Here is a 16,029-nt window from a genome sequence, read left to right on the forward strand (position 1 = left end):
GCGCTGAGCATGCAGAGCTGCAGATCAATCGTCGCCTTGTGCCTGCATGCACAAAAAAAAATGCAACTTGTTTTCATCAAACCTAAATGTAACTTCCTGTTATGAAAGTGATATTTTGAAAAATTGTATGAAAAACAATTTCAACTAATTGATATATGAAATTTGTTTGTATAAACACAGAATTTTAGAAGAAACGATATTCTAGTTAATTCGTGATTGACCAATCACAGACGTTTTTACTTCATATTTCAGGTCATCTCGTATATACATGTATCTCACCCAATCACGGTGCAGTTTATAAAAAACTTTGGGGAATCCCCCTCTTGCCGTCCAATATTTTAAATATTGGTCGCCTCGGCAAAAAATATTGGTCGAGTTCAGCAAACTTTTTAAATGGGTTGGAGGTTATGAGGTGCGTCGACAAAATAACGCTTGTATTTGGGCTCTAAAAATCCTCTGTATGGATAATAATAAACATTATTTATATTATGTGCTTTTTGTAATATTGATTTTTCTTTTGTCTTGTTATGTGCCCTTTTTGCTGTGGCTGATAGGACAAGAAGAATTCCGCACAGAATGTAAGAGTGTAACCATGGTATCCCTCCTAGCTTTAACTATTTGTGTGCCCTAACACTTCTTGGCTCAACTTGCTAAACTTTTTCACCAGCACCAGCAAACCTAAAGTAGTTCTTAAAGGAATAGCGTGTCCACTCATGTGTAGCAGTGTGCCTCAGTCTAACAGGAAGGCTAAGGTGACACAATAAGTATCACATGCATGGTCACTAGGGAATCTGTATTCTTTGACGATTAGTTTCCAGACATCTACGCCAATTGGTGCACAATGTTCTCCTGCGTGTATGCCAAAACTTGTGCTCAAAGCAAGGTAAGGGTTAATCATTGACTGTATAATGTGAGAGAATGTGAAGTATCTTGTTATTCAGTTGATCCCATGATGAATCTTGTAAGATTTCTGGGTCGCCAATTCCAGAGATTTGCTTGTAGAGGGAATGATATTACCCACCATATCGTTGGCTGGGAACCAGAAGGGGCGCTATCATGTTCTAAGATTTGAGCCTAAACAAAAAGAAAACAATCAATTTTCATTAAATACAAAGTTTATTTAATCAAAGTAGGTAGATTTCTAAGCATTTTTTTTCAAATATCTGGTAAAATAGCACCCTTGTGATTTTGATTTTTAACACATTACTGAAAATGAAAATATTCAAAAATTAACACTATGCTGTAGAAGAGACCAAGCTCTACGGTGTGATACCAATCTACTCCACACCCCAACAAATTGTGATAAAGCCCTTCTGGTTCTCAACAGACGATATGATTCTTTGTATCGCAGGATCCAATGAGCCGTTTAAGCATCCGTCAAAGCATCATCAGGCCTCTACAAGTATTGAACTTTCCAGCCAGATTATGTAATCACATCACCAGCTCAATATTTGTCTTCCCAATTATTTTATATTAAGACACAAACACTGGATTCACACAATGGTGTTAAGTGTAGGCTACCATTGTAGTTTCTGGTGTAAATGCCGTGGTCGTGTCTGTTGTCAGAATATGTAATATTTATGTTCAATCTGTTACATTTTTTTTTTCTCTATTTTTTTTTTTCTGGGGGGGGGGGAGCTGTAGCCAGATAGCACAAGGGTGTAATAGTAATTTGGAAGTTTGTAATGGAGTGCATGGTATAATGTTTCATTACTGTGAAAACCCAAATTTACTTGTGCATGAAACTCTTTAAAATATCGTTAGCCAAGATTTGTAATTTAAGTGAAATGCATGTGAAATTTTTTTGTCTGCCCAACGCATCGAATGCCAGTGGCAATTCGTGAAAGTTTTATGCTGCAAAAAAGGCAGTCAGTCCAATTTGCGAAAGTTTCATGCCAAAAACGGGGCCATGGGCTCCAATTCCTGAAAGTTTCATACTGTGAATGTTTCTGGTTTTGCAGTAAAATAATGAGTTCTTGGCACCGAAGTGCAGACTGCACCAGCAAAAGAATCCTTGATGAGGTATTCAGTGAGGCATGCAATAAAGTGACTGTACGAACGCAGACTGCCATATATATACACTGTCCCATGCATCCACATACACAACACAATACACACAAATTCACAATACCATATACTGAATATATACGCACACACAGATGCACATAACACAAAGATTAACCAGATGATAACAGATGATTATGTGGATGTCCTGCTCATCCACAAAAGTCTTGTAGGAAAATGAAATGCTGTTTTGGTTCCGTAATATCATGGCATACAATCTCTTCAAATTACCTTATCTTGTTTCAGAATTACTGAAAGCTTTGGTAACAATCATTCCACTTGTTCATGCATTATGAATATGGTATTGTTTCCCCGCTTCCTGCAAACTTGCACACAAACAAGGTTGACCAACATTCTTTGTCCAGTGTAGTGTTTGTTTAGAGCCTTTTGTTAACGTAGATTTAAATTTAAAAAAAAATTTCTTATATCATCAAAAGTCACTTTTGTATAAATACAATTGCAGTTTGGCAGTCAGTTATGCTGCGTTCACACCATGTTCCTGGTGGCCATGGCAGTCACTTTTCAGGCCACTGGACAAAACGGAATGGATGTGAGACAACGCAGTGGGACGGGATAGGCAAACGTGACAGCTGTGATTGCCATGGATGCCGTATCATATCTTTAAACTATCAAAAAATTTGCCACGGCATTCCCGGTGCTAATGAGGAACCTTGCAGGCTGTAGTAAAATGGGATGAACGTATAACAAAACGCGATGGCGCGTAATAGGCCCTAACAAAACTTGGAGGCAATCCGGAAGATATGTAGTCTAGCCTGACCAGACACCCTGAGAACAGTGTCTTATAGCCATATGTTCAGTGGAGCGAGGACTGGAACAAACAAGACGAAAATATAAAGGGGGGAAAAACAGGAGAATGTCCCACCTATAAACCACAGCATAATATGTTTCGAGCAAACGGGGCTGCCTTCTCCACCTGGAGCATGGTGTAAACGTAGCATTACTCTGTGGTTCATGTACCGGAAATACAGTAGGCTGAATTAAGAATTATTAAATCACTCCACCCTTCACCCCCTCCCCCTCCTCCCACCCTTCATGGCTGGTTGAATGACAGTGTTGACTGTTTGAACTCTTGTAGTGAGTCAAGACTTACTTGGAATTCCATTCCATTCTCTACACCACGCTCCCAGACAGTGCATTTCATTGTGGGTGGAGCTGGAGATAGAGCTGATCGTAATCAATACATGTGCAAAAAGAGGCCAACCAGTATTTATTAGTTACAGCTTTATTTGTTTACTTTTTGTCATTTCATTGTCTTTGTTGGTACAGATTTAAAGGGAAGCCCTTATCAAGCCATGTATACTTTTGTGCAGAGAATTCCAAGTGCGGAGAGTATCAGTGAATATATGGGGAAGTAGGACATTGAGTTCATTCACATCAAAATAGGGCTGCTAGCAATGTTTCTCACACTATTTTTTTGTTTGAAAGGAAAACCTGTTTTTAAAGACAGAAAGTGGGATTATGGTCTTGTTAATTGTCTACTGAACTACAGTTATTAAGCACTGTATGTGAAGTAAACAGATGTTAACTCATATAAAACAATATCTTCTTTTTTGTATTTGGTATATAATAGTGAAGCTGCTTTTAATGTACACATATACAATATATATACATGTGTACAAATGTTAGGACCTACTGGTACATTCATATGTTATGCCTGCTTGCACAAGAGAATGGGCTTTACATTTAGCAGTAGTGTAGATGATTTCTTGTATGTGATAATGAATACATACTTGAATACATGAATCCACACACATGCACACTATATATTACTCCTCAGCTTTTTTGTGGAGAAACATAAAAGCTCCATCAAAATGAGTTAAATACTGTGAATCAGTGCCACACTCTTGGGTGAAAGATGATATGTTAGGAAAATGACTGTTTGTAGTGGGACATACAGAAATAAGGAGAGAAGTACATGTAGCAAAGATATCAGAATATAATTTCTCTACAGTGGCGAGAGTGCAGGTTGGGGTCACAGAAGAATGTTGCCAAAGTGCACTTTATGGGGGATGAGGCATTACCCCTTATCACATTCATCTCCGAGCTCCCAAATGGCGCAGTCACGTGATTGTGTACATGCATTTACCTGATTTTTTTTTTTTTTTTTTTTGGGGGGGGGGGGTTGGTGGGGTGGGTTGGGATGGGGGGGGGGGGGGTCTTCCTTTGGCCTCAGTTTGAACAGAGGAAGGGCGAAATGTGATCACATGTGGTCCCCGCCTCATGAATGTTACCTTGAGAGCCGTGATATCATCACTCAATTATGCGGAAGTAACCACCCGAGTCAAAAAAAGGGCGGTATTAGGGGAGTGCAATAATGCCGCACATTCTGCTGGGACGTTACCTCACATATGAAGTGTAATGACAGGAAACATGACTTCTCCTGATGTTCATTTACCGCCAGACATGTGGAATATCAATGCAGCAGACATTAGAAACAGTCGGCTCTGATAACTAGTACCAGAAAGAATAAAAACCTAGTTGTTTGGTTGTTGTTATTTTTTTTTTGCCTTCTAGTGTCACTTATCTGGTCAAAACTTACTGAATGATATGATTCAGGTGAGAGCTGATTCATTTTTTTTTTTTTTTGGTCCAGAGCAAAAATGATAGGTTATGGTGTAGCCCTATTTCAAAAATCCTACTTCATTTGTGAAGTTGCATTCCAGCGTGTTCCCCCCTTTTTTTTTGCAGCATTGTCAGGGCGTCACATCCTGTGATACCACACTGATAGGATCCCAAGGTCAAATTCTTGTTCTGTAATGACTTACAATATACCATCTGTACTATCATCATCCCCACTCTAGTCTAATATTGAAACGCAAGGATTTTCAAGATGTTGTAGCTATCAAGACATGGTGTTCTAGACAAGATACTTGTCTTTTAGATTCTTTTGGGATTTGTTAATCAGACAAATCTGTGACACCACTTGAATGGTGCTCCTCACTCATATTTGTCCAGAAAATAATGGGAAAAAAAGTTTATTTTTATAGGAATATTTACTATTATAAGACAGAGGTGGCAAATGTCATCATCTGAATTAACAATACAATGTTTGTTTAACCCGTTGGGGACGGTTTGATTTTGCTGCAGCACGCATTTCCCACAGATGCTTGCCCAAGTATACTCAAGACTTGTCCTCAACGGGTTAATGGACCTTTGATGAAAGAAGTCAATGAAACTATCGGGCAAGAAAAATGTGTATGCTATTCTAATTTTTGATTCTGTATATGACTCTATGGCATGCTGTTCTCCCCTAAAATCTATTAAATTTGCTAAATGCCTTTGCAGTGGGTCAGCAGGAGCTTTGATTGGCAAAATTCTCAAGGAACACTAGAGATTGAATGATTCTGTAACATATGATGCTTTGATGGAGGCAGAATTTACATGGATTTATAGTCTCTTTTGGTATTTCTCTTTGGTTTCAACATGTCTACAAGTAACACACTTCTTTGAAGAATAGGCAAAGATGTGTAGACAATACATTGCTAATAACAAAGGTGCATAATGGCAAAATAATTGTACTCAGTTTATATCAATCATAATGATGATGATAATAATTGCAGTCATATTATTGATGTTTATAATAACAATAATCACAGTAATAGCAATAATGATTGTAATCATAATAACAATAAAAATTATGATAAAAAGAAGAGGCAGAAGAACTAAAGACATGTGCCAAAATATCATCACAAACAGTAAACCGATAGATCAGAGAGAAATGGCAGATTTAATATGTGAAATATATGTAGCCAAAATGATTGACCTGCAAATAAAGCAACCAAACATGTGTAAGGGAATCAAAGAGATGGGACATAATTATGCTGAATTTTGTATTGACCTAATCCAGCGTACAAATTTTCTCAGACCGTTAGAAAGAGGATTTGTGTGCATTTTCTTTTTATGCATTTCAGTATATTGTATAAAAATATGTATTCTGATGGTGAGACGTGATAAGATGCATAATGCGTATCAGTCGCGGCTATCTGATTACGTACAGCATCACGGGGCTGACTTCGGTGGCGGTGGGTTCAGTACGTGCTGTCTGGCTTAACACATAGGGTAGACAGGCAGGCTGGTAGACAGGCAGATTGAGGCAGCATCCTGGAATCTGCAAGCATGAGGTTGCCATGACAACCAGAAACTCTCCAATTTGTATGCAATGGCCGGTTGTGGGTGGGGGCGGGAGAGAGAGAGAGAGAGAGAGAGAGAAAGAGATGAAGAGGGAGGGAGAGGATGGGGGCAAATGGGAAGGGGGGGTTGGGTGGAGGGAGAAGGATGGGGAAGTATGGAGATGGGGGAACAGGGGTTATTCATGGCCACATCATCAACGAGGATGCCTCGGAAGAGGAGGATGCCTTGGAAGAAGAGGAATACTCGTGGTGAAGGGCCCCTCCGTGTGCTGAATTGATTTGTCTGCAGCTTGCTGTGGGAATGGGGACTTTTTTTTTTCTTTTTTTTTGAGAAGTGAGGTGGCAATGCGGTGTGCCAGACGGTACGAATGTGTACACTAGACAACCAAGCTGACAAGCAGCTGCTTTCCGTATGTTGTAGCTCTGTGCGCACGCACGACATCTAGCATTCATCACTACTTATCATGAGGATCTGTTGCTTCTTTAAAAAAAGAAAAAAGAAAATAAAAGGTTTTTTGTTCAATTTTAATAGTGTCATGTTCAGCTCTAATAACATTGCAAAACTGCAGAAGAAAACTCCCACACATACTTTCAAGTGCGTTTTGTTTAGTCCTTGTCAGCCTTACATCCAATCTTGATATCATATTTAGATTCGTATCATTCCATTATTAAATTAGCTGTAAGGGAAAGGATGATATATTTATAGTTCTTCATCCAGAAACTTTGAAAAAAGGAATTCAGAAATTTTTTTTTTTTTGCTTTTTCTTGTGTGGAGTATAATCCCAGCAAATCAAAATAAACAGAAAAAAAAACACTAATACCAGTAGTAGATAAAGCAATGCAGAAATCTATGCATGATTTGTATTATTCCTTGGCTTTGTGGTACAGTGCAGAGTTGACACAGAGCCAGTGTGCACTGCACACGGAACAAACTGATTATCTGCCATATATACAGCTTCATATCACACACACACTCCATGTGGAAGAAAGTAATTACACAGCTAATCAGGAAGCATCTGCATGTCATTGTTCCATAAAATGCAATTCAGCTCACAAATGTACTATGGAGTACTATGAAGGCAAGCAAATTAAACGTTGGCATGAAGGCAGAATCTCAAAGACCTAATCAGTGTTGGAGAAACAAATTCAATTTGCCCCCTCCCACATACAGATTTCACCCAAATCTAGTCCATTGTTATTACCTCTTATATCAGCAACTTACACACAAAGCACCATGATAATCATTGTTATTACTTTGTGTGTGTGAGGGAGACATCTCCAAAACTCATCGGATAGCGTGCACCTATTTTTAGAGGATAAAAAGAGTTTTAAGTCTGCTTGGATGACAGTAAGAGGGTAGTGACCTGAGGAGCGGCTGGCGGCGTCCATCTCCAAATTACCATGGGAGTTTAGACAGAAATCAAGGTCTGCTATGATATATATCTTAAAACTGCACTGTATGATCAATTAATGCATTTTTTTCCTTTTAAGTGAGACATATGGGTGATATGAACACATCTAATGTAAAGGCTACAAGAAGATGTGTAAAATGCTATAAAAAGTATTTTAATCTACATTTACTAGCAAGAATGACTAAAAAACAACATTCACACTTCAAAATAAAAATGAGATAGGGTTGCAATGATCTGGCTTACGAGCATTTATACTATAAGTTTGTGCATACTTTTATGGCAATGTTTTCTCTTCCAGAATGAGACAGCTTGCCGTAGGAATGCCCAACATAGCACCAGACCTTTATGCAAGCAAACTGGATGCATTGACTTGAATGCACTGGTACATCACCCTGTTGGGTATGTGCAGCTGTGACAGCTGCTGCCATTTTTACCTGATTTGGGGCTAAAAATGGGAAGACCTTAAATTGAGGGAAAGACTGTCAAGAAGAACTGTTCCATTTCTGTCTATTGGGGGGAAGAGGTTAATCTGAAAGTCTGATTTTGTTTAAGACAGAAAGGATGTTGAATTAGCACAATTTAGCTATGATTGATCATTTAAACGTTTTTCCAAGTTGTGTCTAGGAATTAGATGTCATTGTGGTTTCTTTCTTGAGCCATAATAGGCTGACAAATCACCTTTGAACTGTTCTGTCTATAAATGCTTTCCCCAATGAAATTGATGGGGAAGGGGGGATGTAGGTACACTGCTAACCATGCACCCCCTCCAACTGTTCCTGTTTTAGTGCAATAGCTGGTCCCTGCCCGGCCTAATAGGTCAATAAATGCCACCAGAGTAATGTGATTCGCAGAGAAGGAGAAGAGTTGTGGCTGATCAATTACCGGCACACCATTTGACACTGAAATTCCCCACACCGAATGCCTGCCCTTAATAATTGTTCCATAATATCCGCCTGCTGCTCCCTCCCCTCCCCCCTCCCATGCCACATGACTGTGTGTGTGTGTGTGTGTGTGTGTGTGTGTGTGTGTGTGTGTGTGTGTGTGTGGTTGTGTGTACAAATTTATGTATATAAGTTTATATCATACTGATGTACTTGCGATTTCGTGGGGCTGTTGTGGATAACCTCCTTTAATAGTATTCTTGAGACCTGGCTGTCCATTAAGAAAAAGAAAAGAAAAAAATGATAAAAAATTAAAATAAATGAATAAATAAAAAGATACACAATTGAGATGCATCTTGCCATGTGGCATTCCCTCTGATTTTCAGGCTTGAAAAAAAAAATGATCACCTGAAGTTTACCTTGACCTTATCAACTATAGATGGTATCTTTCTGTATATTTTGTTGTTGTGTGTTGAGGAGGTCTTACATTATTTGATTGTTGTAAAGAGTGCAACATTATCTCTCTTCTCTTGCTCTCTTTGATGCACTTTCAACTTTGAAAATGTTCATCTTTCTTTCGTATCACTACCTTTTCATGATAATGTCATATTGAGACTTCCAGTAGCCCTGTTTCATGGCAAAATATAGACAATCATACAATTATGACAGATACTATTACAATGGGCAAAATGTCCACAGCCCACCTGTCTGTTGTCATAGTAACTGTCATGGCATATTACGCATATTCTCATATTGGTTCCGAATGATATTGAATGTTACATTGATCTAAAATATGTTTAAACATTTCACATTCCTTTTTTAAAATGTATATAATGTCATGATGATGCGCTTACTGCATTGGCACAAATTGTTTCTCTTTTTTTGTGTGTGTCAGAAATATAAGAGACAATAGAAAGAAAAATTGACTAAATGGAAGACTGTGAATCTTATCAGCTTTTTGGTGTGTATATCACATCTTGTCTCCTAAAATACCTACCCCCCCCCCAAAAAAAAAGAAAACATTGTAATTTTCTGTCATACCACAAAAGCAGGAATTGTATGCTCTGCTTGATGTGATGCAACCCAATTCCTGTTGAGATCACTTTAAAGATACATTGTTATTGATAAGTATGTTCCTCTAATATTCTTGCATTTCATTCAATATATCTCCGTCCTTCTCTCAAGATGCTGAATCAGATTTCTCTTCACATATATAATATGGGACTTAAATGGGACCCTGCACCACAAAACCAAAAAATGTTGCCAGACATGGTTTTTTAAGTAATGGCAGATCCAAAAAGAGCAGACTCTAAGCTTCAAAATGATGTATAACTCAATTCAAATGGACTCTCCTAACCTATCTAAATATTGGAAAGAAAGCACATACTGTGGAAAAGAGTGAACTGAGAAAAGAGGCTCTGAAGTACAGAATCTATTAAAGCACCTGATTTTCACTAAGCTGTGCTAGCTGTGTGATGAATGGGAGAAAAAAACAGGATGTAAACCACCGTAGCAACAACAATAAAGAGATTATCAGATTAAGCTGAAATTAAGCATGCTCTATCAACACATTCTTTCCATGATTAATGTCAACTTTCAAAGCAGTAGCATTATCCTTTCAAAAGTTATTAGAATTGAAGTGAAGAGTGTGCATAGGATTTCCAAGAAATAAAAAGGGGGCCTCTGAGACATACCTGATCACACTACTCTATCAAAAAAGGTTTGTAGAAAAACTGTTGAAAACCCACTTTCCCATTCTTTTTATGATCCTAAACTTAAGAATGATGTAGAAGAAGAATAGCTCTTTCAGAAAATATGGAAAACTAAAAATTGACTTGCTTGACCCATTTTACCTTTTTTTGAGTCCTCATGTAAAATCAAAGGGGTGCGACTTTTTGTTGGTTTTGTGATGCACGGTCACAAATATGTCTGCCATCACTTTTTTTTCAGCAATTCCAATGCCTCTTTTTCCATGCTTTTCCTCATATCTCTCTCACAATATGATTTGTAATCCACTCTATTTTAATGTACTTTGCAGTCATATGTCTTGCAGATATACAAGTAATATTTCAATGTTTCTAGGACATTCACGGTTCAGTCAGAAGAAACATATATTTGTTGTTAATTGCTGTATATTTTTCTCCATTCTTGCCATCATATCATCTTATTAAACAATTGACTAAAGTCTCATTGCAGGTTTTTTTTTTTCCCTCTCTTTCTCTTCTCTCATTCTGCAGGAATTTGTAGAATATGCTTTCCTCATCATCTTTCTTATTGAAGCCCTGCTGAAGATCACTGCCCAGGGTTTCCTCTTCCATCCAGGAGCCTACCTTAGGAGCGGCTGGAATATATTAGATTTTGTCATCGTAGTAGTAGGGTAAGTCTCATTGTTTGAACCCACAAAACCTCCCTGCGGCCATAATCCTACCATTTACTTGACTGCTTCTCTTCTTCTACTTCTTCCTCCTATTTTATTTCTTTCTCTTTTTTTCTTTCTCTCTCATGTGGCAGAGAGACGGCCGTAGGATTTGTTTCCATGGTGATTTGCACAGAGAAGATGAAATTATGTTAATGATGATTTTTGAAATGCACTGAAGATCTATGAATAACTTGATAAATGCTGGACTCTTCTCCTGTCTTTCCTTGATCCACTTCTTCTCTTTGCATTCTCTCTTTTTCATGGACATAGCTGGTATGGGATTGCAAATTATACATCTATGTGAACCTCCATCTTTTATGCCATACTTTATTTCCACAAGCCTGTATCGCTTACCGTTCAGGTCCAGAATTCTTGTATGATTTGCATTGCTCAGTGCCCAAGAGAACTTTAGTGAAAGCAAAGCTGTTTTAACCCATTCCCAGTGGATAGTGGATGTGTCGCGTATCAAATCTATAAGACACAATCGTATCTTAGAAGCAGTGGGATACTCACCAACAGTTCTTTTCCTGTGCAGTACAGTGAGTATAATCTCATTTAGTTTGCAAAATCTGCCATAAAATTGCTCCAAGTAGTCTGTCAAGATAATATTTAAAAAAAAAATCATTGTTTCCACACACGGGTAACCAAAAATTAAACAAGAGACCAGTTAGAGTTTTCACTTTGTGAAATGAGTTACTAAATATACCACACTTTCCAAGTTTTGCAAGCTGAGTGTAATATTGAATAGTTAAAATGCTGTGTAATAGTAAAACACTATCAGGCAAGGCCACACAATGTTTTGTAATGCAGTTTTGATGGAATTCTCAAAATCTTACACATCAAGAAAAAGAAATCATGTATACTTGTTAAAATGAAGAGGAATAGATAATGAGATGAGAATTCTTAGAGTAATCAGCATTTAGTATTTTATACTGATTCCCTAGACAAGCCCCAGGCATACATTTCCGTGTTGTTTTTTACTTCTTCTTCTTTTATTTTCTTTTTTACCATAACTTAACCCATCTTACATAATAAAAATCTGCAAACTAAATATGAATTCTTTTTTGTTTTGTTTTTGGGTTGTGTGGTGTCAAGTTTGTGCTTTGAACTTATGTGTAACTAGGTTTATTTTAGTGATGGCAATAGCAAGGTTAAGAGCATGTTCAGAAAATGTTCTCAACATTATCGTGATTTTTGTATTTTCACAGGGCTATCAGTACAATATTATCAGTTGCCAAGTTCAAGAACAACAATTTTGATGTCAAAGCTCTCCGCGCCTTCAGAGTGTTCAGACCACTGCGCCTTGTATCAGGAGTTCCCAGTGAGTATGCTATGTACAATAATTTATTTCTTTTAAGTGTGAACACAATTAGATGGTTAGGAGTTAAGTGAATTTGTCATATCATTTTATCCCTGAAGCATTGTGTGTCTTGTAGATAGTATGTGGTATCAACATTGCTTGTTTCAGGTTCAAAGTGTAGTCTTCTTAGTAATTTTGTCAATGCAAGCTATCCCAAATTATCAAAGAAATTCCACTTCGTACAATTATCATTACTACTAGGTAAGTAAAAGTGTCATAGTTCATAAGAAATTTTGTTTTGATGGTATGTATTTTTAAAATTCAGTCATCTACATTGAGGGAGAAAGATTCATTAAATTATTTTGAAGATAGTTGTTTTCTTTCTAATCAAGATATGAACATTTTATTTTATCTATTTGTATATTATTCAAACATAGAATGTCTGATTTCAATCATTCTGTTGTATATTCTCTTGAAAAAAAATAGATAAAGTTTGAATTAAAAATTGTATGTATATAAACATGTATATATATATATATATATATATATATATATATATATATATATATATATATATATATATATATATATATACATGGATATATAATGTCAAATGTATATGTTTCTGTATAGATCTGTGTGCTACTTGCTTCTCTTCACTTTGTACCTAGGCTTACAAGTTGTACTCAACTCAATTGTGCGTGCCATGGTTCCCCTCCTCCACATTGCACTGCTGGTCATCTTCGTCATCATTATCTATGCCATCATTGGCCTTGAGCTCTTCATGGACTACATGCACAAAACATGCTACATCAAAGACACGAGTGAGTTCCATCAGATAAGTACTGTGAAACCAGAAATGTCTGCGTGTGTGAAACTTTTGCAAATTTCACAAGGAGCCAGGATTCGCGAAAATGTAAATGCACATGGAAGTTCTCGTCTGCACAATGTGTTGAATGCCAGTGACATTTTGTGAAAGTTCCATGTTGCGATAAAGACCGTCAGCTCCAATTTGCTTAAAGTGCACCAACATCCTAAGTATTATATTCATACTTAAGACATGCCCTCTGCAAAATATTTGTATTTTGTCACTCCAAGTTTTATCTATTGGGGTTTAAATGTAAATTCTAAAGAGTGTACAAACACAAAAATAACTTAAAATGGACTAGTTGATCACCTGATTCTTTCTATCAAATGTTCGTGCTGTCAATATTTTTTTCCAAAAACGTCTTGAACGATAGTGATATATGGATGCGTGCACGCGATTGTCTAACTGATCGACATGGAATCTTGATATTATTCATAAAAACGTATGTGTATAGCTAGAGTGCACTTACATCGGTTCTATGGGCGCTTACAGAGCAGAACTTAAATGCGTGGAGCACAGATGCCAAATTGTTGTACAGATATGAGCTGATTTATCGACATATGTAAACTTTCATGGGCTATCACAGCTGAATTATGGCTGTTTTTTGTGTATTCTAGCTGTACACTAATTTGATTTTCAGGGTATTGGTACACTTTAAGTTTCATGCTGCAAATATTTCTGGTTTTACAGCTACCCATCTATTACCTTTGACTCCAACCCTCCCCCTTTCCTCACCCCCTTCTCCTTTCCCTATCCCCTCCCCAACTGGCACCTTTCATATTTAGCCAAGCTGTCAGCTAGTGGGATTTTTTGTTGCTGCTGTTGTCTCAAAAGTCTTCTTGGCAACTGTAAGATATAATATAGGTATCAGCAGGATTCAGTTCAAGCTTTCGTGTTAAAAGTTGCTTGCAAAATACCAAAGCTCACAATACAACACACAAATATACCCGAATGCCTGAGCTAGTTAAAACTACACTGTTATAGTGTTGTAAGACATTTGGCATTTCATATCGTAAATGGATATATCAGGGTGAACATTGATAATCTTTTTTAGCATAGAGATTCAGGTAGCGCATAATTGAAACCAACTCAAATTATCAAATATTACATACACCAAGATCTTAGTGATTTTTATGATGGCAGTTAAAGGGGATGTCAGGGGCTAAAAATGGTTAATGTATTGAATACATGATATAAGATTCCACATCATAGCACTGAAGATCAGTGGCATTTCATTACCTACACTGGACTGTCTCCCCCCCCCCCCCCCCCACTCACTTTTGGGACAAAATTTCAAATTCACAACTTTTAAGAAATGCATCCAATCTCCAAAGTGATTTTATAAAATTGTTATTTCTCTTTGTAAAGTGTATAACTACTGTTATATGTGTATATATATACACCATTATTTATTTCTTTAAGTTTGATATTTCCGAAATTGGACTTATAAGACAATGTCATGAATGGTTGAATTTGCAATCCGGAACCACAATGCTGGATTGAGAATGAAGTATTTTCACTTTTCAAGAGAAAAATGAGCAATATTTCCATGTTGAACTTGATTAATGCACCATACTTTTGTAATATGGGTGCCAATATTTCCACTTTGAACTTGATTAATGCACCATGCATTTGTAATATGGTAATATGGGCGCCATTATTTCCACCAGTGGTTAATTTTGCAAGTATCAGTCAAAATGTGAAAATAGACCACATTTAGAGAAATCACTTACATCAAGCATTAACCCTATGTTTTTGTTTATTGTTGTCAACATAGACATACTGGACATGAAAGACCCACACCCGTGCGGGGCGGGGTACTCATGTCGCAACGGGACGTCCTGCGATGAGGGCTGGGAGGGTCCCAACAATGGCATCACCACGTTTGACAATATCGGACTGGCCATGCTGACCGTGTTCCAGTGCATCACCATGGAAGGGTGGACCGACATCATGTATGACGTGAGTAAATACCGTGCATTGTATTAATCAAAATGTTATTTTTACTATTATCAAAATACACTAGCATTATATCATACTGTATTATACAGAATACTGTCCAACTGGACATTTTCACACAACCTATTGTTCCTCTCGGCAGGGAGAGATGAATTTTGTGTGTTTTCTTTTTCGCGGACAGTGACCACAAATAGCTCACCGTTGCCATAGTGATTAATGGCCTTAGGAGCACATACTGTAGTAAAAGGTCTAATTTCTTCTTGTCAAGCAGGGCAATTATATCATAAGGGTGGCGAGAAAAGTGTGAGTGAATGTCTCGTGTTCTGTTGTAATGTTTGGTATGATTTCTGCCTGATGTCAATAAACCCTTTGTGTGCTTTGAGAGCTGACTAGCACGGAAAACCTCATAGTGGTGTACACACTATCCAAAGTCTGTGGCACAGAAAGGGGTAAGTTAGTGGAAGCCTTACCTGTACACTGAATGTCACATTACATTACCATAAATTTGCATGTTGTTAAAAAAAAAAGGCAAAAAAAAAAATAACCACAGATGAGACATGGCCAGTGTCTGCGGGCAGCAGACTTCGGACATTGGTACGCCCACTTTCACTGTCTCTTCAGGGTATGGTGAAAAGAATGTGTATGGTGGCACTTCACTTGTACACAAATACAGTAAAACCTAAGAATGAATAACACCTAGAACCTGAGAATATACAGAGATGAACTTGCATTTCTGGTAAACTGCTACCCACTTGAAAATATCCCTCCCTCCCTCCTCTTCCTGCTCCCCCCCCCCAACTGTTTCAGCACATTGATTATACATATACATTCCATTGTGAAAGCCTTGAGATTGTTTTCCTTTAACTTTATGAAGGAAATATGTATAGATTTAATTACATTCAAATTCCAAATGCTACACTTAAAGTTCTTGTCTTCCTCTGGCAACCCTTGAAATTAGATTCCTCTCATAAGCTG

At 37.5% G+C, this 16,029-nt stretch overlaps 1 protein-coding gene across 1 annotated transcript in view; it reads left to right on the plus strand.

Moving 5' to 3' along the window:
* The window catches only part of LOC139742343 (voltage-dependent L-type calcium channel subunit alpha-1D-like), a 213,355-nt gene that overhangs the window by 103,291 nt on the left and 94,035 nt on the right, over positions 1–16,029 (plus strand). The window contains exons 3-6 of the mRNA XM_071652922.1: positions 10,746–10,885; positions 12,136–12,248; positions 12,899–13,051; positions 14,873–15,057. Of these exons, the coding sequence (XP_071509023.1) occupies positions 10,746–10,885; positions 12,136–12,248; positions 12,899–13,051; positions 14,873–15,057 (591 nt within the window). The remainder of the gene's footprint in view (positions 1–10,745; positions 10,886–12,135; positions 12,249–12,898; positions 13,052–14,872; positions 15,058–16,029) is intronic.

This window comes from Diadema antillarum, unplaced genomic scaffold (assembly GCF_040938485.1).
Source record: "Diadema antillarum isolate AM-2024a unplaced genomic scaffold, OU_Dant_1.0 seq00000998_RagTag, whole genome shotgun sequence".
NCBI classification, from domain to species: Eukaryota; Metazoa; Echinodermata; class Echinoidea; order Diadematoida; family Diadematidae; genus Diadema; species Diadema antillarum.